Consider the following 24,511-nt stretch of genomic DNA (forward strand, 5'->3'; position numbering starts at 1 on the left):
GTATAAAATTAGAACAGCAGAGATTTAAAAACTGCACAATGCTTAGCAACCTCTAGATGTCACTCAAAGCTTGACATGCTGCAAGCAAAAATATTAGAAGATTTGTGTGCAACAACTTGTTTTGGGTTTTCCACAAAAGACACAAATATAAAAAATGCTCAGGCTTTTAATCCAGTTTACTTCTTTGGAGCTCACAGAAAAATAACAAAACCAACAGAACACTGGTCCTAGTGATCTTTCAAAATACACTATTTATTTTTATGTTTGCTAAATGGGTGCTTTCTAGAGCCTGAATACCCCAAAGGCACCAATTCCCATCTGGTCTTGTGAGCTAAACATGGTTAGTACTTAGATGGCAGACCCCCAATTATTATAGTGCCAAGTGCTGTAGGCTACATTTCAAAGAAAGAACTAGCAAAATTACCTTTTAGGATTTGTCTAAGACATCCCTATGAAATTCATGGGGCCACCATAAGAAAAAAGATTAAAGCATGTGTGTGTGTGTGTTTCATGTGATGCTGTGTAATTTGGTTTGGCTAGATGGACATATGACATACTATAGTTTTAAGAGAACGGCCAACATTTAGCTTTTTCTTCCTGGAATGAAGCTTTTCTTTGTCTTGCATTGGGCAGTCATGGGAGCAAAGTCAGCATAATTTGGTAATATTCTCTCTCTCTCTCTCTCTCTCTCTCTCTCTCTTTTGTTTAAATTACCAAACAGTAAATTTTAATAGAACTGCATGTTCTCCATTTGTGAATTTTGGTAATATTTTCTCAATTGCTGTTATAATAAGGAGCGCAGGTATGAAAGCACTAGCCTCTTTTCTGTGTTGGCTGAATTATATTGCTGGGCAGGCAATGAACTCATTTCACACAAAACTCAGATATATGGCTTTAAACTGCCCAAATGTGGCATGTACAGTACCTATGAATCCTAATGTCCTGCTTTTTAAATTGCATTTAAAATGTCCCAGTTTTACTCTTCTCCTCTCATCCCCCCCATTGTCCTCAGCTTACTTCCACTGCTGCAAAATAAGATCATCGTGCACTTAGTTAACTCAAGAGGAGGGAGTGGAGAGAATGCAGAATCCTGCCCTTCCCCTTCCCAAGAGGTTCAGGCAAAAGCAAACTGCTGCAGTTTTTCCTAACTTGTCTGTCTTCCTTCTTAATAACTTTTGCAGTATTGACTACACTCTAATGTTGCTTGGCCACATGAGTCCCTTCAGCTGTGAAATGTTGGAGGTTATACAAGGTATTAATAGGACCAGAGATGTCTAGAGAGGTGTTCTTTCTAGACATTTTTGCAGGTCAGCGAGTGCAACTGTATAGTATGTTTCTGCCAGAAATAATTTGTTCAATTAGGACAGTGGTGTTTTGGACTTCAACTCCCAGAAATCCCAGCCAGCTTACCAGCTGCTAGGAATTGTGGAAGCTGAAGTACAAAACACCTGGAGGCCCAAAGGTTGGAAACTACTGAATTAGGATAATTACTAGCAGTTTTTATTCACATGAAGTGCTGTAATGTATCTCCTGCAGGTATGGGCCATCCAACGGTTATTTATAAATGTATATATGCTTTAGACATGTATAGCTGGATGACCATCTGTCAGGAGAGCTTTGATTGTGTGGCCCTTGTGGTCTTTTCTCACTATGCCTCTATATATGCCTTCTCTATAGCTGCTGCCATATTGTGGAAGTCCCCTTTAAAAGAGGTTGGGCTGGCTCCCATCTGCTATCTTTCCACCAGCAAAGAGCTTTCTCTTCAGGCAGGCCTTTGATGTTTCATTTACTAGGGCAGAAGGGTCTTTTAATGGAATGTGTTATATTTCCTCCCTTATTGTGTTGCAAGTGTGTTTGTGTAAACTCTTTTGATTAAGACTGCTTTTTTTTTAAGCCTTTGTATTAAATCATTTTTAGTTGTAATATTATAATTTGTTACCATCTGCCTTGGGTCCCACCTGGGAGGAAAAGTGGAACGTTAGATAAATAAAAGCCGTAATTCTGGCTCTTTGGTGCATAATGTGTAATCTGCTTCTTGTTATTTTTTTAAAATATTGTTACCCCAATAAAAGATGTATTGGAACACATACCTTACAGATGAAATCCAAATATTACAAAATTGATTTCCATGGGTCCATTCATACCACACACATACATTGCAATGATTCCACTTTAACTGCCATAGCTCTTTCCCACTGGAAATTGTAATCTGATAGTGCACTAGAGTTCTCTGACCAAGATCCCATCTACACTGCCATATAATCCAGTTTCTGAATCTAAATTATCTGCGTTGAACTGGATAATATGTCAGGGTAGACTCATATATTCCAGGTCAAAGCAAATAATCTGGATTCAGAAACTGGATTATATGGCAGTGCAGATCCAACCTAAGCATCACAAATATCTTTCCCGAAACTACAAACTCCAGTATTCCATAGGATGGAGCCATGGCAGATGAAGCAGAATCATATTGCTAAAATTATGTAATGTGATCCCAAGATTTACTGCCATTCTGAATAGCATCCTTAAAGTTATGAAATGTAAAAGGCGAAAGGTTTATACGATCTGAAGAGAAACCAGAGTATATGAAATGAAATTCTAAGCACACAAGAAATGCACAGCTGTGCTGGAGTACTGTGCACCATTCACATGAATTTCAATTACATATCACTTGTGTTGCTAGTCTTCAGATATCCATTAACTATTTCAATTATCCCCCCCCCCTTTTTTTTTTTTGGTCCCTTTTGCAAAATTAGAAAAGCTAATGATTTCAATCAATCATCAATCAGTCAAAACTTTATTTTCAATATAAACAATCATAAATGCAATCGTCATAAAATCAATAAAACACAATTACACAAACCACATTAAAACAGTAAAACAAGGTTAAAAGCCATTGTTGAAGATAACCTAGCACACCACAGCCCTCTAAAGAGAGGTGGGAAACATTTCTTAGACTACATTTCCCATCATACTCCATCACTGGCTATGCTGGCTATCAGGGATGGGAGCTGCAGTGTAATCATACCCGGAAGACTCACATATTTCCCACTCCTGCTCCAACCAACTAAAAATTACCTACAGACGGAATATGTTCTTCTCTGTTAATTATAAAGACGAAATATGCAGGTTTGAATTTATCTTTACTATTTGATAGAGTTGCTTTGCTGTAGAGTAAGGTCGATTCTTCCTAATCCCTAAAGAAGACTAGAAATATACTGACATATTATGTCAGTTCTTTTTATAGATCTGTATTTCCCCATTTTTAGTGCATTACCGACAGTCTGGCACACCCTGGAATTTTAAAGCTTACAAGAAAAGAACAGGCTAAACTGGAGACAGATCTTGCAGTTTAAAAGGATATTACTTTCAGCTGCAAAGTACTGCAGTGGAAGGCTCTAAGCAACCACAGGAAGCAAAAATTAAAGAATCTGAAAAGAAATGAGTTGGTTCCTCTTTCTTTTAAATCACATATGTATAATATGGTCATCTGCTGTAGTGATTAATTTGCTTAAACTACTAGCGGCTAAACATTGGTTAAAGGATTTCACTCTAAAGCTACCTAAGGGCCCTTCCACACAGCCATTTAACCCAGAATATCAAGGAAGAAAATCCCACAACATCTGCTTTGAACTGGCTTATCTGAGTCCACACTGCCATATATATATCAGTTCAAAGCAGATAATGTGGGATTTTATTCAACTGTGTGGAAGAGGCCTGAGAAAGTAGATAAACTTAGAAATACAGATCTCATCACTGGGTGCATCTACATTGTAGAATCAATGCAGCTTGACATCACTTTAGCTGCTAAGGCTCAATGCTGTGGAATCAAGGGAAGTGCAGTTTTACAAGGTCTTTACCTTTTTTTGCCGAAGAGTGCTGGATTAATCTTTTCCATTTTAATTGCAATGGTAGAGTTAGAAGATACCACCAAAGGGCATCTAGTCCAATCTCCTTCAGTCATGATGGAGGACACAATCCAATCCTTCCCAACAGATGGCCATCCAGACTCTGTTTAAAGGCCTTCAGAGAGGTATAATCCCTACAGAAGGGGATTGCTGGGTAGCCTCAAGGTTCAAGGGTAGGAACTGCTAGAACATTTATAATCTGCACAATCTGTGGATGGAGTTGTCATTACCACTAAAATGGATCAGTTTCAAATTAAGAAAAGGAAATCTGTTAACAACAGTGTTTGTGATGAAACAAATGGAGTGCCTATAGAGGAAACTACGTAAGAGTCAACTTAGTATTCAAGTGGAAAGAAAACATTTCCAAACCTCATTTATATAGTAAAAATTAGAAGAGTTTAATGCAATATATAATAAAATATAATGTAATATATTTTATTATATATTGCATTAAACTCTTCTAAGGGGTTGATTTAACCTCAAATTTCTAGTAAAATTGAAAGGACGCAGGTCTCAAAGTGTGTCACCCACATAGAAAGCTTGGAAAGCTCTGGTGTAGAAGGACATAAAGACTTATCTGAAGACCTACAGGTTGGGGGCCCTTCCACACAGCCATATAACCCAGAATATGAAGGCAGAATAACCGAAAATATCTGCTTTGAACAACGACGTTGGAATGAGGAAGTGCCGTCACAGTGGATGATGAAGCAGCTGCTTCCCCTTGAGGCCAGAATCGAACATCCCCTCAGGAGAAGGTTAAATTGCCTCTGCGTATGTCTGTCTCTGTTCTATGTGTATATAGGCATTGAATGTTTGCCCTATATATCATGTGATCCGCCTTGAGTCCTCTTCGGGGTGAGAAGGGCGGAATATAAATACTGTAAATAAAATAAATAAATAACTGGAATATCTGACTCCACTCTGCCATATAGTTCAGTTCAAAGAAGATAATGTGGGATTTTATTCAGTTGTGGGTGTAACTACACATGGTAGAATTAATGCAGTTTGAAACCACTTGAGCCACCATGGTGTAATGCTATGGAATCATGAGAACTGTTATTCTGCAAGGTCTGTAGTTTTCTCCTCCAAGGAATGTTGGTTCCTTACCAAACGATGCCTCCCAGGATCTCATAAACATTGAGCCAGGGCAGTTCGAGTGTCGTCAAACTGCATTAATTCTACAATATATATAGAGACACACCCAATGTGCACTAACATCCCTTATGTTGACATCCCATTGCTACCAGAGACCCTCTACTTTATTCTCTTACATATATAAACTCTCTAGAGTTTGAAAACCCTCAGAGGAGACTTTGAGGTTTTCTATACTGCCCTATATCCCAGGATCTGATCCCAGACTATCTGCTTTGAACTGGATTATATGAGTCTCCACTGCCATATAATCTGGGATAAACAGATAATCTGGGATCAGATCCTGGGATATCCTATATCCCATTTCTGTGTTCTCAAGTAATATGCTGTGTCCAGGTTGCTTCATCAAGTGCTCTGCTATGGCTGACTTCTCTGGTTGGACTAGTCTGCAGTGCCTTTCATGTTCCTTGATTTGTGTTTGGGCAATGCTGCTGCTGCATTTGGTATTCCCTCTGTAGACTTGTCCACAGCTGCATGGTATATGGTAGACTCCTGCAGACGTCAGAGGATCCCTCTTGTCCTTAGCTGAATGTACGTAGCATTTGTTGGATTTTTTTAGTGGGTCTGCAGATAGTTTGTAGGCACTGCAGACTAATTCAACCAAAGCAGTCAGACATAGCAGAGCACTTGATGACATATACTTAGGTGATCCCTCGTAGCGTGAGGATGATGGCCCTCCAAGTGTAGTGTCTTGGCAGTGGATGCAAAGGTGGCCGTGGAGACCTATTCATGACCTGCATGTTCTTCCGTAGTGAAGACATTGGTTTACAGACAGAAGGCAGTCCCGGTCAAGGTTGGCTTGATGTGCCACCGTTTCCCCCTTAAGCTCTCCATTTGTGCCTCTTTGAATTCTGCAGCACTGCTGGTCACAGCTGACCTCCAGTTAGAACTTGATGAACCAGCCTGGACACAGCATATGATTTGAGAAGACAGAAATGCTGGACCACTCTTAACAACCGTCTTTTCAGGCTATACAGAGAAGCTATTGAAATCCACAAGCATGGGGACAATTTCAACAGAAAGGAGGAAACCATGACAATGAACACAATCTGGCTCCCAGAATTTAAAAAAACTCTAAAACCAAGACAATAAATAAAGAACAACGCTCGGAAAACAGCAGAATTCCAAATAAGAAATAATCAGGGCCAGCTAACACCTCCTAATAAAGGATTCCCCAGGCAGGAAGCAGCCTGTCCTTGAAGCTGAAAGGCCATTCAATGCTAATCAAGGTGGCCAATTGCTACATTCACACCTGCCTCAAACAGACAAGAGTTTTTTTTTTCTTTTAACCTGGACTTTCCACCTCACAACCTCTGAAGATGCCTGCCATAGATGCAGGCGAAACGTCAGGAGGGAATGATTCTGGAACATGGCCATACAGCCCGCAAAACTACTCACAGCCAACCCAGTATCACTGCTGTTATTATTATCATCCACATCATCCAGCGACTGGGAGCAGATCGCCTTTGGCATGCGGCAAAATAGGCAACTTGGGGTGAATGAATCCACACTGTAGAATTAGAAACAGTTCGCGCCCACTTAGCTCAACGTTATGGGAACTGCTGTTTTGGGAAAGAGCTGTCGCTTTCCCCGCCCTGGCGCCGCTGCAAAGGGGCAACTCCTCCTCAGCCTGTGCTGGTGTGCTTGCCCACGTGGCCCACGAAGGCGGGTCTGTCTTGCAAGCCTCCTCTTGCTCCTGCTGCTGCTGCTGCCGCCGCGGAGTCGGTCCTTCTTGGCCCCGGAGCCGCGATGGGCTCGCTGTTGCTGGACGTGGCCAACGGGAGCACCCTGCTGGCCTGCCTGGTGCTCAAGCTGCCCCAGGGCCTGGCCCTCCTGGCCGCCAAGTCCGCCCGGGGAGTCAGCCTCGAGAGCCTCCTCCTGGAGCTGGCCGGGTAAGGCAAGCCTCCCTGTAGGCGTCGCCCGCTTCTGCACTTGGACTGCCCTGGGATCCTTCGGCAAAGAGGGCTGCGCCAAGCAACAACTCCCATGATTCCACAGCATTGAAAGTGCGTTAAATCTGCAGTGTAGATCCAGTAGAGTTGTTAACCAAAGGCCTAGGCCAGGCATGGGCAAACTTGGGCCCTCCAGGTGTTTTGGACTTCAACTCCCGGTAGGCTGTTAGGAATTGTGGGAGTTGAAGTCCAAAACACCTGGAGGGCCCAAGTTTGCCCATGCCTGGCCTAGAGTCTATAGAATGACTAGGAATGTAAGGAATGGCGTTTCGTTTCTAAAGTGTTTCTAAAGCATGGTTAGTGAAAAATTCGTTACTGTAACGAGAGTAACGAACATTCGTTACTATTTCGTTACAGCAATTGCGCATAATTAATTCCTATAATTGGGGGGCTCCTTTCGCCTCCATTTTTAGTTATTTTTACAGTTATTTTTACAGTTATTGGGGTGTATTATGTTTTAATTGTACATCAAACTGATTTTTTTAGGGCTTGTCCCCATGTGAGCCGCCCCGAGTCCCTTCGGGGAGATGGAGGCGGGTTATAAGAAATAATTTATTATTATTATTATTTGTTACAGTGGTAGAATACATTTACCACTGTTAGCCCTCCAAATTTCAGAACGTTTCGCATATCCACGGATTTTTGGGGAATTTTTTATGTTTTTTTATAAACATGTTTTTGGGTTGCTGTGAGTTTTCCGCACTGTATGGCCATGTCCCAGAAGCATTCCCTACTGATGTTTTGCCTACAACTATGGCAGGCATCCTCAGAGGTTGTGAGATCTGTTGGAAACTAGGCAAATGGGGTTTATATATCTGTGGAAAGTCCAGGGTGGGAGAAAGGACTGTTGTCTGTTTGAGGCCAGTGTGAATGTTGCAATTGGCCACCTTGATTAGCATTGAAAAGCCTTGCAGCTTCAACGTCTGGATGCTTACTGCCAGGGGGAATCCTTTGTTGGGAGGTGTTAGCTGGCCCTGATTGATTCATGGCTGGAATTGTCCTGTTTTTTATTGTTATTTATTTACTGTCCTGATTTTAGAGTTTTTTTTTAAAAAAATATAAGCATGTGGACAATTTCAACAGAAAGGAGGAAACCATGAAAATGAACACAATCTGGCAACCAGTATTAAAGGATTCCCCCAGGCACTCAGCAGCCAGAACTTGGTGATCAATTTCGACATTCACATTTGCCTCAAGCAGACAAGAGTTATTTTCCCACCCCCTGGACCTTCCACAGATATATAAACCCCACTTGCCTAGTTTCCAACAGACCTCACAACCTCTGAGGATGCCTGCCATAGATGTGGATGAAACGTCAGGAGAGAATGCTTCTGGAACATAGCCGTACAGCCTGGAAAACTCACAGCAACCCAGTGGTTCTGGCCATGAAAGCCTTTTAATAACAAAGAATATATTATTATTATTATTATTATTATTATTATTATTATTATTATTATTATTATTATCTGCATTTCTATACCGCTTTTCTCACCCCTGGGGGGACTCAAAGCTGTTTACAACATAATAAATGGCAAAATTCAACGCCTTACAAATATATAAACATATATAACATATCTAAATAAACTGTAGATTAAATCCATTAAAACATCAAACAAAGACATATGCATAAAAACATGCTATTACAGCAATTAACATAGATCCCTTCTCTTCCCCCAGCACCACCCCCCATCTAGGAACAATATATGTTCCTAGTTTGAAAGTATTATTTCCTGTTTAATTTTGTGGTACAGTAGAGTCTCACTTATCCAAGCTAAACGGACCGGCAGAACCTTGGATAAGCGAATTTCTTGGACAATAAGGAGGGATTAAGGAAAAGCCTATTAAACATCAAATTAGGTTATGATTTTACAAATTAAGCACCAAAACATCATGTTATACAACAAATTTGACAGAAAAAGTAGTTCAATACGCAGTAATGTTATGTTGTAATTACTGTATTTACGAATTTAGCACCAAAATATCACGATATATTGAAAACATTGACTACAAAAATGCCTTGGATAATCCAGAACCTTGGATAAGCGAGTCTTGGATAAGTGAGACTCTACTTACTTTGAATGTAGTGTTTCTATGTTGGGAACTTTGTTTTTGTGCCCAAAACTTTGTTAAATGGATGGATGGCAATGTTAAATTGGTGGACTGGAGAGCAAAATGTGCTATAACATGATGTCCCTCATGCAAAGACAAGGTTTTGGCAGTTTAATAAATTTTCACCATGTTTTTATGATAGAACCAGTTAGGAAGAGACATTTATAACCCAGGAACAAAAATCATGGTGTAGAATATAAAATCTCTCTGATGCTGAGTAGTGCACTATATTCTTGGAAATGTAGTTTAGGGTAGGGCCTTTTGAATTCTCTGGCATAGGGCTCCTCCCTTCCCAAACTACATTCCCCAGAGTTCTGTACTGTTCCCAGAAAATGCTGCTCCCTCTTTTCCCCACTCCCAGTGGTGAGACTCCAATAATTTACAGAAGAAAGGCAAGGCAGTAAGGCAGCTTTGCTTTGCTTCCTTGTACTGAATATGAAACTGACTTTGGGAGCCTTCCGACATTTTCAAAAGTAAAACAAAAAGGTATGGGGTAAGTTTTGATTCTTAAATTTTTGGTTCAGGCTACGCCCAAGTAGCGCATATTGTCTCATAAGTACGAATTTAACAGATTTGATTAGAATTATGAGGACTAACGAAAAAAAGCACACCTCTACTGAATATGAGTTTGTTCTCAAGTTGAATTTATATGTAAGTCAAAACAGGTACATTTTAAAAGTGTGACTCCAGCCATATAGCCATATGAGGTGAGATCTTCTGAAGAGGGGCACAGACAGAAAAACAAACCCCATCTGAGGCGCTAACCCTTCCCTACACTATAAAAAGTGTGTGTGTGTGTGTGTGTGTGTGTGTGTGTGTGGAGCCCCGGTGGCGCAGCGGATTAAACCGCTGAGTTGCTGAACTTGTTGACTGAAAGGTTGGCGGTTCAAATCCAGGGAGCGGGGTAAGCTTCTGCTAACTTAGCAGTTTGAAAACATGCAAATGTGAGTAGATCAATAGGTATCGCTCTTGCATAAAAGAGGGGCATTCAGCAAGTGTTGTTAGCTACTAAAATTCCCTATTTTGTGCTACCATTAAAAGTAACAGTGTGGGGTAATGGTTTCAGTGTTGGACTAGGACTCTAGAGACCAGGGTTCCAATCCCCACATAATCTCAAACCCACTGGGTGACCTTGGACAAGTCACACTCTCAGCCTCATAAAGGCAAAACCCCTTTGAAGGAATATTATCAAGAAAAACCCATGATCCTCTGAAGATTCCTGCCACAGATGCAGTCAAAACGTCAGGAGAAAATACTGCTAGAACGCAGCTTGGAAACTACACAACAACCCCCCTGAAAAACCCATGATAGTTTTGCCTTAGGGTGGCCATAATTTGGAAATAAAATCACAGAACCACAAAAGGAAGCTGACAAACGGGATGGAAACAAAGTACACATTGTATTAAATAGTGATAATTGTTTTTGTGGTGATCTATCTTGGATCCCGTTATGGGGGAAAAGGTGGGCTATTAAGAAATGAATACCTTCTTCTTCAATTACACAGTTGTTTCCAACTCTTCCTGACCTCATGGACCAGCCCACGCCAGAGCTCCCTGCCGGCCATCCACCCCCAGTTCCTTCAAGGTCAAGCCAGTCACTTCCAAGGATATAGAAATAAATATAAGGAAAGAAAATCTGCTTGTATCTCCCCCTCCTTTTCCATTTCACTTGTTAATTGCATTGCCAGACAGTCCCCAAATCTTGCGACTTTTTTGCCTCTGACATCAGCATGTTGAATGTGGATATCTGCAAAGGAAGGGCTTTAATTCCTTGATGTTTAATGTGAATTGGAATCAGGTGGTGGGCAGAACTGCATCTTGTGTCGAAAGTTTTTTGCATCTAGGCCAGCTCATCTCAAACCTTTTACCCTGGAGAAATCCTTGAAATGCTTGGTTTTCAAGTTCCAGGGATTCCATAAAATTTACAGCTCAGAAAAACTTTTCAGCAAATCCTGAAGTCATAGCGAATGCTGGTTGAGAAACTCTGGCCAAGACTTTGCTGCTGATGTTTTCACTGAATGTGGATGTTGGCAATAGGAAGATTGCGAGAAACGGTAGGCAGGCCTGTTTCTTATTAATCAGAATATTGCATGTTGTTGCTGTGCAAGTTTCCAGAACTGCAGCTTCAGAAATGATTAGTTTTCTACAAAGTTTAATGTTTTCAGTTCAAACATTGACTAGTTGTGTAATTGAAGAATTCCTTATGGAGTAGCTGCCCAATTCTTGTTCAGCGAGTCCGGTTCCTCAGTTTACTTAACAATTCTAGTGTAAATAATGTTTCTGACTTTCAGTGCTCAGTGATTTGAATGTCACCATAAACAATACTTTTGGAGAATTCTTGGTTAATAAGAGCAAGGGATCATGGTGATGCAATAAACCACGGCTATTTGGCCAGTCATTTATTTCTTACTAGCTTGGGTACCTGGTGTTGCCCGTGTTATTAGAAGAAGTCATTTTTTTATTTTACAAAATGCATAAAGTTGTGGGTGTACTACAACTCACGTCATGTCAGATTAACCCCCTGAAACTCGTATCAGTACTTACAGTTTGTCATGTTGGGCAAATGTGCTCTAGCTGCATTATTGGTGGGGTTCAATATGCTGTCTAGCTGCAGGATGAATTACAACCCCCACCATGGTGGGTCAGTCCCGTCAGATCCTTTCAGTACGTTCAGTTGGTCATGGGGGTTCTGTCTGCCAAGTTAGATCCAGGCCCATCATTGGTGGGGTTTGGAGTGCTCTTTAAACAGACATTAAAACAGAATTAAACACAAACAGCACTAAATCACAGTTAAAATCCATCAAAAACATATTCAAAGTTAAAAACCATGACACAGTGTTGATGTACCCTTGGCCCTCTGATGTCCAGATAGATTGCATGTTTCCATTTAAATGTGCTTAAGACAGTGACTGAAGTTACACCTTTCCTTTCAGCTTCCTTGTATGCCTGCGGTACATGAATTACTACAGCTATCCCCTGCCAACGTATGTAGAGTATCCCATCATCATTGTACAAGGTAGTATATGGATTCAGCCACTTCTTTTTGCCTCACCCTTTGTGTTTCTGCCATGTAATTATTTTTCTTTGTTTCAGATATCATTCTTTTGCTCTTTGTTCTACATTACAATGGCAAACTGAAGCATGCTTTGCCTTACACAGCCATGTATCCTTATTTATCAGTTTCTATATTACCTTTGTATCAGTGGGTTCTGCATTCATGAATTCAACCATAAAATATTAATGGGATAAAAATTAAAAAAGCAAACCTTAATTTTGTCATTTTACTACATCATTGTATGCAATGGGAATTGAGCATCCATGGATTTTGGTATCCACTGTAGATTCTGAAACCAATACAAACCTATTTATACAACTGTTCTGGATGTTTCTTGTGCTTTCCACCTTCTGGAATTAAGTGATGTTTTCTAGTGTGAACTTTTATAATTGGACATGCCCATTTTTGTATCCAAATAATTTCCTGTGGATTACATTGATAAATGCACAACTGAGGTTAAATGCAGCCAGGTAAGGTCTGGCTGAATAAGTCAAGAATTTGGTAAATATCTCCCCTACAGAGAGAAAAAAAAATCCAGGCTGCCTTAAGTTAGGTAGTAGTATTAAAGCTGTCTGATCTTGGAAGCTAAATAGTATAAGTTCTGGTTAATTCCTGGATGTGTATTAATGAATACTAGATGCTGTGGGTTGTGTTTCAGAAAAAAGAAAAGGAAAAACTAATTTTTAAAAAGAAAGAAGCACACAACAAGAAAAAAAATACTTTGAAATTGATGGGGTCACCATAGATGTACTGAAAGCTTGGAGGCTCGCATATACACAAAGCTGTTCAATAAGCTAGTCACCGCTCAGGTATTCCATTCTTGGGCAACATGCCTGAGTGAATAATGCTGACTGGAATTTCCAAACATTGATCGTGGAAATCCATTTCTAGAGTTTAGAAATAACAGGTTACAAGTAATTTAGTTACCTGTAACCCATTCGTTTCCAGAGCCAAAAATAATGAAGAACATTTGCTTCTGGAGACAAAGAAAGAAGCCTAAAAATCCCTGTTTTGGGATTTCTGGGAGTTGTAGGCCGAAAACATCTGGGGACCCCAGGTTGAGAACCACTGACCTAGAACATACCAGGTTCTCTGCAGTGAGAACAAAGTGTTTGCCATGAACCATTTTGGGGGTGTATTCACTCCCTGAAACTCACTTGGGGTGTGTGTGTCTTCTCGTTGCTTGTATACTTACGCAAACACATATTCTACCTGAAGAAAAGGAATAATTTGGGTGCTCATTCAAATAACAGTGGAACCAAGTGCCTTTTTAGTATAACTTTCTAAGCTCTGTTCATTTCAGTCATGTTTTTAAGCTGGTTTCCAACTGAGATGGTGATCCTGATACATGATTTATAATGGGAGCTGGCCAGGCAGAGCCATCCTTGTTGCTTCGGTGGAGATAGAGAAGCATTTGATATCATCCACCAAGGATCCATCTGCATTGCCCTTGCAAGGATTAAGTTTTTTCATAGGGTTTCTGGTTTAGGGGTAGGAATTGTGGAAAGGTGGCATCCAAAGATCACACTAACACATCTGAACTGGATGGCAAGTTATTTAGGATTTAATTTTTGGTCAAGATGTATATGTGTATTCAAGCCAACGTGGGGCTATCAGCTAGTAGAATCATCATGTTCTCCAATAATTATACGTTGATTCTGCCTCCTAAATTTGCCAGTTTGAAACAAAAATGGAAGGCCTGGAGCTGCAAAATGAGGTCCCATCAGTTGCATTTCTCCAGGTGTGCAGTTTTGGGATGTTCCTGGAGATTCTCAAAATGTTGGTATTTACAAGATTTCTTTTAAAGCTTTCCGTGGCACACTCACAAAGCACAGACTTGGGCTTTCAAGTGCCTTGCTTGCGCTGAAACATGTTTACCACATTGCCCTTTATCTGTGGTTGCTTCTGAAACTCAGTGGCAAGCCTGCAAACGGGTGGGCTTTTCATATCATGTGACCACTTTGTGACCTTAATCATGTTGGCTGTCCATTAACTTCTGAGCCTGGTTCAAAATGCTGGTAGTTATCTTTAAAGCACTAAATAGCTTAGGAACAGTCCATCTAATAAATCCTCTCTGTATCATCTTTTCCAAACTGTGAGGTCATCTGTGGATGAACTTTTAAATGTCAGGACTGCATCTTACGTGTTTAGCTGGAACAACAAGGTTCCCTCCAGCATCAGTTGAGTTACCAATTTCATGGAAAGTCTCATCCAGAGATCTGCATTTTTCCGTTTTAGCAGTATATTGTTGCTTATTTTTGAATTTAAAGTAATTTAGGCAGGCTTTTGCTTTGCAGGTTGGATAAATGTAATGTTTCCTGCAATTGAAAAATGTTCAGTTTCTAGTGATTTCATTGACTGCTTTTGTTGTGCTAATGCTTTAGTCATTTCTTTTCCTTAATCACGCAATTTTCAAACCGCTTTAGCAGTCTGACTTTCAAGTGAGAAAGGTGGGATGTAAATAACATTCATAAATGATAATCAGATAGTTTAAGATTGCCAAGTGTCCATCTAATGATTAACATGGTTATGCAACTTAACCCACATGAGTAGATTTGCGTCAGGGTGGTACATGCTAACTCTGCAGAAATGGATATTGGATCTGACTATGGTAAGTATTTGAAGGACTGTGTCTCCGTGTGTAATGGCTCTCATTTTGTGATTCTGGTTTTGGAGAGAAGGTCCCATTCATTGTCTGTTTGGGGAGATTATTGACCTTAAAAGCTGGAAAGTGGTTGTTCCAGTCTCATCTGTTATTCTTCACTTACCTTAAAAGCCATTGCAATGAAGTGTTGGAGAATATCTCTTGAAACCTGTGTTCCTCTGAATTGGGGATGTGGAACAAGTAGTCGTATGAGTGCGGTATCAGTCATTTCTCATCATTGGCTACGGCTGATGGGGACCTATTGGAACATGTTTACCATTCCTACTCTAAATTTTATATCAGCTAGGTAGATTTTATAATGTAGGCTTTCTTAGCCTGTATGTGTCAAGCCAAAAAAAAAAGTGAATCCTTCCGGTTAAGGAAAACTACCCAAAAATATAGCAGAGCATCTGAAAATCAAACAGGATACAAAAAGTTGAGCATTGATCTCATTAGCCAGCAAAGCATGAGGTGCCGTGTGATGTGGCTGTAAAGAATTCAAAGCTTAGGCAGGTAAAGATACTGAGTCCAATCTTAAAAATCACAAAAGGTTTATTTACAATAATAAACCTATACTAAGTCTATACTAAGCTAACTAAACTGTTCCTCACTAAGGGCTTGAGATTTGCACAGTGTGGGGTTGAACTCCCAACACTTCATGCTCAACAGATCATGGAAAAGGAAGACAGCACACATCCCAGCTACTGATGCCAGGAAGGAGCTGGGGAATTTCCCCTTTGTATTGTAGAATCATAGAATTGTAGAGTTAGAAGAGACCTCATGGGCCATCCAATCCAACCCCCTGCAAGAAGCAGGAAAATCTCATTCAAAGCACCCCCGACAGATGGCCATCCAGCCTCTGCTTAAAAGCCTCCAAAGAAGGAGCCTCCACCACAGTCCGGGGGAGAGAGTTCCACTGCCGAACAGCCCTCACTGTGAGGAAGTTCTTCCTGATGTTCAGGTGGAATCTCCTTTCCTGTAGTTTGAAGCCATTGTTCCGCGTCCTAGTCTTCAGGGCAGCAGAAAACAAGCTTGCTCCCTCCTCCCTATGACTTGCCTTCACGTATTTGTACATGCCTATCATGTCTCCTCTCGGCCTTCTCTTCTGCAGGCTAAACATACCCAGCTCTTTAAGCCACTCCTCATAGGGCTTGTTCTCCAGACCCTTAATCATTTTAGTTGCCTTCCTCTGGATGCTTTCCAGCTTGTCAACATCTCGCTTCAACTGCGGTGCCCAGAACTGGACACAGTATTCCAGGTGTGGCCTGAACAAGGTAGAATAGAGGGGTAGCATGACTTCCCTGGATCTAGATGCTATACCCCTATTTATGCAAGCCAAAATCCCATTGGCTTTTTTCGCCGCTGCATCACATTGTAGGTTCATGTTTAACTTGTTGTCCACGTCTTTTTCACACACACTGCTGTTTGAGCCAGGCGTCCCCCATTCTGTATCTTTGCATTCCATTTTTTCTGCCGAAGTGAAGTATCTTGCATTTGTCCCTGTTGAAGTTCATTTTGTTGGTTTCGACCCATCTCTCTAATCTGTCAAGATCATTTTGAATTCTACTCCTGTCTTCTGGAGTGTTAGCTAACCCTCCCAGTTTGGTGTCGTCTGCAAACTTGATGTTAAACAGAACCGGGCCCAGGACGGAACCCTGCGGCACTCCACTTGTCACTTCTTTCCAAGATTGGTGAGCACCTTTTGGGTTCGTTTGCTTAGCCAATTACAGATCCACCTTACCGTATTTTTGTCTAGCCCACATTTGACTAGCTTGTTTGGCAGAAGGTCATGGGGGACCTTGTCAAAGGCCTTACTGAAATCCAGATACACTACATCCATGGCATTCCCTGCATCGACCCAGCTTGTAACTATCGAAAAAAGAGATCAGATTACTCTGGCATGATTTGTTTTTGGTAAATCTGTGTTGACTATTAGCAATGACTGCATTTGTTTCTAAGTGTTTGCAGACCACTTCCTTAATTATCTTTTCCAGAATTTTGCCTGGTATCGACGTGAGGCTAACCGGACGGTAATTGTTTGGGTCGCCCTTTTTTCCCTTCTTGAAGTAGGGACCACATTCGCCCTCCGCCAATCTGCTGGGACTTCTCCCATTCTCCAAGAACTCTCGAAGATGATTGCCAGTGGTTCTGAAATAACTTCCGCTAGTTCCTTCAATACTCTTGGATGCAGCTGATCTGGCCCTGGGGACTTGAATTAGTTTAGAGAGGCCAGGTGTTCCTGGACAACTTGTTTCCCTATTTGGGGTGGGATATCCTCTAATCCTTTGTCCATTCCATGTTGCTGAGGTTGAAGACGGCTTTCTTTTTGTGAGAAGACCGAGGCGAAGGAGTTCTGCCTTGTCCCTATCCCCTGTCAGAATTACCCCATCTTCTCTCGCAGAGGCCCTATCGCCTCCTTATAATAATAATAATAATAATAATAATAAAACTTTATTTATAACCCGCCACCATCTCCCCAATGGGGACTCGGGGCGGCTTACATGGGGCCATGCCCAGACACCATACAATGTAACAAAATAAAACAATATATCATAACACAATATAATAGTACAAAAATAATCATATACATTACAACACAAATCAGAGCAGACAGGGCGGGCCACATGAACATTTAATTAAAAACTCGGGAGAGAGAGGCATATAAGAGAGAGACAGGGGTATAAGATGGAACAGTCCAAACAGTCCAAAGGATAAAATCCAAGGGGAGTAATCAAAAAGGTATATAACATTTACTCCCCGAAGGCACATCGAAAAAGCCATGTTTTTAGATCTTTCTTAAAAGCCAATAAGGTGGGGGCTTGCCTGATCTCAGAGGGCAATGAATTCCACAGTCGGGGGGCCACAGCAGAAAAGGCCCTCTCTCTCGTTCCCACTAGACGGGCCTGGGATAAAGGCAGTGGCGAAAGAAGGGCCTCCCCGGATGAGCGGAGGGATCGAACAGGTTTATAATAGGAGATACGGTCACGAAGGTAGGTGGGTCCCAAACCGTTTAGGGCCTTATAAATGATGGTATTCACCTTGAATTGGGACCGGAAGGTGAACGGCAGCCAGTGGAGCTCTTTGAACAGGGGAGTAGATCTCTCCCTGTAGCTCGCCCCTGTAATTAATCTGGCCGCCGAGCGCTGAACCAATTGTAGTTTCCGGGCCGTCTTCAAGGGAAGCCCCACGTAGAGCGCATTACAGTAGTCCAGTCTAGAGGTAACTAAGGCATGAACCACCGTGGTCAAGTCAGACTTCACGAGGTATGGTCGCAGTTGGCGCACAAGTTTGAGTTGTGCGAAGGCCCTCCCGGCCACCGCCGACACCTGAGCCTCAAGCGTCAGCGCTGAGTCCAGGAGGACCCCCAAACTGCGGACCTGTGATTTCCTTGTTCTTCCTTTTCCTACTGACGTAATTAAAGAAGCCCTTTTTATTGTTTTTAATGTCTCTGGCAAGCCTGAGCTCGTTTTGCGCTTTAGCCTTGCGAACCTTTTCCCTACAGGAGTTGGCTATTTGTTTGAATTCTTCTTTGGTGATTTCTCTCTTTTTCCACTTCATGTGCATGTCTTTTTTAAGTCTTAGACCAGTTAGAAGTTCTTTGGACATCCATTCTGGCTTTTTTGCACTTGTCTTGTTTTTATTCTTTGTTGGCACTGTTTGCATTTGCGCCTTGAGTATTTCACTTTTGAAAAACTCACATCCATCCTTAACTCTCTTGTCTTTTAGTATTGGTGTCCATGGAATGCCGCTCAGTATTTCTTTCATTTTTTGGAAGTCAGCTCTCCTAAAGTCCAGAATGCAGGTTTGACTTGTCTTCGTTTCGGCCTTCCTTTGTATCGCAAACTGCACATGGTCGCTTGCCCCTAAGGATCCGACCACGTCAACTGCATTGTAATATTTGAAGAATCCCTTGGTCATCAAAAAGGGCTAAATGTATATGAATCCCTGGTTTGGTACAGAAGATTAACACAAACAGACAAAGACAAAGAGTAGAGTCTAGCAAGAACTGGTGTTTTGGTAAGATATTCAGTGGCTGAAGTTACTCTGTTTTTGTTTTTAATTCTGCTTTTTTATTGATAAATCTTGCTGGGAAGGTTTAATTAACACACAAATATATGACTATATCCTCATTCAGTACCTTATACATCTCATGCTTTAGGTGGCGTTCAAGTTCCAGTTGGTTTTCCAAAGATATCCAGGTTTGAGGAGAAGTTGCATCTGTGTTGTTTTTACTCCTGCATTTCATTTGGCCTGCATGGTTTGGACAGGACAGCCCCTGCTTTGGGAAGTTGCTATCTGAAGTGCTATTTGCTTTTAAGTGTAATATACATATACAGTAGAGTCTCACTTATCCAAGCCTCGCTTATCCAAGGTTCTGGATTATCCAAGCCATTTTTGTAGTCAATGTTTTCAATATATCATGATATTTTGGTGCTAAATTTGTAAATACAGTAATTACAATATAACATTACTGCGTATTGAACTGCTTTTTCTGTCAAATTTGTTGTAAAACATGATGTTTTGATGCTTAATTTGTATTATAACCTAATTTGATGTTTTATAGGCTTTTCCTTAATCCTTTCTTATTATCCAAGATATTCGCTTATCCAAGCTTCTGCCAGCCCGTTTAGCTTGGATAAGTGAGACTCTACTGTATTTGTCTTTTGGGATACAATATCCTGTCCTATTCTGATTTGTATTAGTTGCCCATCACATCCAGGGCCACCTATTCGGACTAGTGGAAAATCTCAAGGACTCAAGTAAACATTTCTTTCAGCAGCTAGTGCTGGTGATCTTTTCCAATGTCAGTGTCAGGGATCCAGTTTGGTATCTTGCATTGCAGCTGACATGTCTGCTCTTTGTTTAACAGTTACACTGTTTTCTCTGGCTTCTCTGCAGAACCTGAGCACTCTGATCAGCGCAGCAAGTAAACTGGTGCAGCTCCGATATCTCTGGCAGACTAAGGATTCTGGGCAAGTGAGTGCCACGACTTGGGGCTTAGCTATCTACACATGTGCAAGTAAGCAGTCTCTCAAATTCCTCTTTCTATCTTAATCACAAAGGCAAAAGTTAATTCAGTATTTAGATCACCTCACAAGACAAAATGTAACATGAGGTGGAGAAAATAGTATTTAAAACTAAACTTTGATTAAATACAGACTCTTGGATGCTGCATGTGGCATGGTCTGTACGACGCTGCTCATTAAGAAGAGCATCCCAATTTTAAAATACAAGTGGTCAAAGTACAACCTACAGCTGCTTGGAACAAAATTAAAATAGACGGAAAACAATTTGCGATGGATATAGGATTGGATGTAAAAATGTTCTTAAATAGATAGTACATTTTGCATCAAAGATAATTTCTATAAGCCAAACTAGAAAGCCATTGAAGCCCCTGTCCTTTCCAGATTTGGTTCAGGGTCCAATACAGTCATTCTGATTCTAGACTAATTTGTTTTAAAGACCTGAAATCAAATCATAGGTCCTTTCATGGACTTGCAATGGAAGATAAAATAGCTACAACATTTTTTCCATGCAGGGGAGTATTTTTATGGAGATGTGCTTGCAATTGAAGGAGAGAACAATTTAGTTGAATTGCAGATAGATAGTTAATGATGGGGTTTGAATGCTTTGAAAAAGCAGTTTTTAAAAAAATACTGCTCAGTGCTCAGTTATACATATTTATTTATTTATTATTCGAACTTATATGCCGAACAAGAACAGGCTAAAATCTAAAACAATTTAGAAATAGCATTAACAGAAATCAAAAGCCTGCCTAAACAGGTGTGTCTTACATGCCCTGCGAAAGGCTGATAAGTCCCATAAGGCACGGACTTCAGGTGGCAGAGTGTTCCAGAGTGATGGCGCCACTGCTGTTTAGGCTGCTTTTATTCTGATACAAACCCACTAATATTGGAGCGTGTTTGTGACACCTCTAAGGTCTTCTCAAGGTTTGAAATTGGCACCAAGCAGCCAGTCAAAAGAGCAAGCATTTAGGATTTGCTTCATTTCTGAATTAAAAGGAGCATAAACAGGCTGGATTTCAAAGCCGTGAGCAGGTCAGGACAGGTGCTTCTCAAAGTCGGCAAATGGTTAGATAATTCAAGGAGGATACAGACTCAGGAAATCTGAAGATGGATGAAACCAGAATATTTGCTTGACCTTTAGTTTCTGAATCTTTAAAGTATGCTAATCCTTTCTCTCTCAATTACAGCAAGAATATATACAACTTTAGTGACAACAAACGATGCCACAGGTAATGCTATATTACCAAGTTTTTGTGTGTGCACATATATGTGTGTGAATTTAAAAGCAGAAGTTGAATTTTTTCCAGAGTCTATGGCTAAATACTTTGGTAGTTAGTCCAAAAGCCAATACTGTAGTAGCCAGTTTTGTAGTGCTAGCATAGGTAATGTAATTGAAATTTATAATGAAAGAGAAACCAACAGGACAGGGGTGCCGTGTGCGCCCTCTAAATTTTCTCCCCAATAATTTGCCAGTTTTGGTGTAGCTTTTCACCCCTAAAATGGCTAACACAGCCCAAAAGCACATGTAGTATCCCAGTGTAGAACTAGGTCACACCACTTCCCAAATCCTTGAAAGCAAAGTATAACAAAGGAAAGAAACCAGATCTGGAAGCAATGGAGTATCATTTCGAGGGGTACGTGGATGCATCGCTGGGATGAGGGGGTTCTCATAGGTGTAAAAATTGCCCCTGTACCACCTGTGTAGTAGGGAAACGTTCCTCATTGGGCAGCTGCTTTGATAGTAAAATAGACATAAGTGTTTCCATTTACAAATCTCTCCACTGTCTCGAATAGGATGAAAAATTTAAGTTGATCATCCCTTATCAAGAAATAATCCAACTTGTCCACATAGTTGACCATTTTAGGCCATGGTACCTTTGCTTTCATATGATTCAGTGTACACAAGCTTTGTTTCATACACAAAACTAATAGAAATATTATATACAATTACTTTCATTATATGTGTATAAGGTGTACATGAATCAATGAATATGGTGTTTAGAACTGGATCCCATGTCAAGAATATCTTCTTATACAAATACAGATACTCCCCTTCCTTCACAGTATCTGAAATTCAAAACATTTTTGACCCCAAGCTTTGGATAAGGGATACAACCAGTTTGAGATGAGGAAAATGCTGGTTAGAAATGTAATCCCACTTGAGCTGTTCTCATTGAAGGGAAGCTAGCCAAGCCCTTTCCCTGTCCAAGTGCTCTCCGTTCTTTGGAGGGTGAGGCCTACAGTAGTTTTAGGTTTTAAATTATCCTCCATTGCTTGGCATTGCTGGTCGCAAGAGACCCGTAGGAGTGTGGAACAGGTTGGGAGATGTTCCCTCCTGTAATTCTGACCATGTGGGGCTTTGAAAGCCCTCTTATAATCTCCCAGTCAGCTTTTATAATCCACTCTCAGTGTCCTGCTTGTTCAGATGAACAAATTGGTCTTTGCTCCTCAGTACAGACAATTATAGGCATTTGGAAACCAGTTAGGGATTTTTGTGTGTAAAATTTTGTAAAAGCAGTTAGAGCGGCTTCCTCATCTATTCTGAATAAATCTTTTAACTCTAGTCCAGGAAACATTATAGCTGATGTAGGGGTGAGTAATTTGAACGATCATTTTATTATTGCGAATGAATACTGCCTGGAAAACTGGAATGAAACACATTTTCCAGTGCATTCTCTGTAAATAGGTTTTGAAATTGAGTGCATAGTGCACAGTAGTGTTCATCACAATTTGTTCACCTCACCCTTAAACTAACATACCAGTATTAACTGATTACCAGTCCAGCAAGGCAAATCTGCTTCTCTTTTTGGAATGGTCTCCTTTGCTTTCATCTTGTTTGATGAAGGCAAAGGAGCACTGGATAAGATTAATCTTTAATCTTTTATATCTCTGATCACAGAGCTATAGTGTGACCTAGTGATTTGAGTGCTAGACTAGGACTCTAAGGTCCCTTCTGCACTGCTATATAATCCAGTTAAATGCAGATAATCTGGATTTTATAGGACAGTGTAGAAGGAGCCTATCCCAGTTTGAATCCCAGTTCAGCCCTGGAAATGCATTGATGGCCTTGGGCAAATCACAGCCTCAGAGGAAGGCAATGGCAGATCACTGAATAATTCTTGCCAGTGAAACTCTGGCAAGAGCATTGGGACTGACTTAAAGGCACCTAACCACAAATCTCTAAGCATACTCGTACATTTTGACAGCTTATAATAAAACTCAAAAGGGAAGACAAATCTAACGAAATTCTTTCTCTCTCAAAGTTCTTATCCGTTTCATAGTCATGTTGGCTCTGAATACTTGGGTCCTGGCAACTGTGCTATACTACAGGAAGACAACTAAGAAGACTGACTAAGAGCAAACTCTTCAGCCTCTTTCAACTAGTGTGGACCAAAAAGGAAGAATGGAGTCTAAGATAAAGGCCAAAATATAATCTTCTTCAGAATACTGACACTCCATGCAGGAAGAAGTTTCTGATAGTTTTGTAAATAAAGATGTCAGTATGAATATAGGAGCGGAGTTTTGAAATTTGATGGGATACATAGCCAACAAGCATTGCATTATGAGAAACCATAATTAATGGATAATATTTTCAGACTGAACTACTTAAGAACGTATGTGTACTTGTAACTCCTCTGAGATATGTCTGGTCAGCATTTCTAGACCAGTATCTCAGGATCTTTCCACGAAACAACAATTCTTGCTGAAGTTGTTAGTATATTTCTCAAGACTCATTTGTCATATTCAGAGCTGTTATTGTGTACCATGAAAGGATGAGTGATGCGTCATCTTAGTGGATGATGGGGTTACATCTTCTTGAATAGATGTTTTCAGTTATTTTCCATCTTATCTGGGAAAAGAATACCACAATTGTAAATGAATTCATAATTCAATCTTATACTGTGTATAAGCAGTAAGCACTCCTGGACTGATGTCATGTTGGACGGAGAAGTAAATGAGAGCACCTCTTTTAGTAGCCTTTATTGTTATGCTTGCTTGATAAAGCAATTGTCTCTGTTGCTGGAAAGTTAATTGTTCCTAAGTCCCATTAACTACAAAAAAGATTTAAGGTATTGCTACTTTTTATTGGATTGGAGTCCTGTTTTAGAAGCATTTTCCCCATGCCATTATCTCTTTTGTTAAAGTCTATGAAAGAAATAAACAATATGCATGCTTCCACAAAGGTTCTTTCAGAACGGCTTCAGATATAAGAATGTTTCAGCTGAAACATGAATTGAGTCTTCTTATAATAGGGGTAGTATGAAAATCCCTGTGCTCCATGCATAATCCTGTGTTCTGTTTCTCCATCTGCCTCGCTGTAAACTTTGCATAGAATCTCAACTGCAAATTTTGATCACACCAACTCAATTAGAGGACTACTTCTTCAGCTGGAATGACAGCATGTGTACCAGTACATGTTTTTCAGCTGTTTTATGATCTTTTTGTACAAGCCATGGAAATGGTTATGGATAAAAAAGCCCACCATGCAAATAAAAGGTTTTTCTATATTAAATGCAATGTTTATGTGGTTTTAATTCTATACGCGCGGGGAATATTGCTACTTTTGTGTGGTAAGTTGCGCATTTCACATGGACACTGAACATTTCTGTAGTTTTGTTGACAGCCAGTAGATATCCTTGCCAAGACAGCTTGAGACAGTTGGGC

The 24,511-nt window shown here is 40.6% G+C and overlaps 1 protein-coding gene across 1 annotated transcript; it reads left to right on the top strand.

Moving 5' to 3' along the window:
* Positions 1 to 6,695: 6,695 nt before the first annotated feature.
* Positions 6,696 to 24,359, top strand: slc66a3 (solute carrier family 66 member 3). Its single transcript, XM_003215419.4, has 7 exons — positions 6,696 to 6,952; positions 12,054 to 12,136; positions 12,214 to 12,283; positions 14,729 to 14,786; positions 19,719 to 19,839; positions 21,034 to 21,075; positions 23,110 to 24,359. The coding sequence occupies exons 1-7, from the start codon at positions 6,810 to 6,812 to the stop codon at positions 23,199 to 23,201; spliced, it is 609 nt and encodes a 202-aa protein (XP_003215467.1). The 5' UTR covers positions 6,696 to 6,809; the 3' UTR covers positions 23,202 to 24,359.
* The last annotated feature ends 152 nt before the right edge of the window (positions 24,360 to 24,511 follow it).

The sequence above is a fragment of the Anolis carolinensis genome, chromosome 1, assembly GCF_035594765.1.
Source record: "Anolis carolinensis isolate JA03-04 chromosome 1, rAnoCar3.1.pri, whole genome shotgun sequence".
NCBI classification, from domain to species: domain Eukaryota; kingdom Metazoa; phylum Chordata; class Lepidosauria; order Squamata; family Dactyloidae; genus Anolis; species Anolis carolinensis.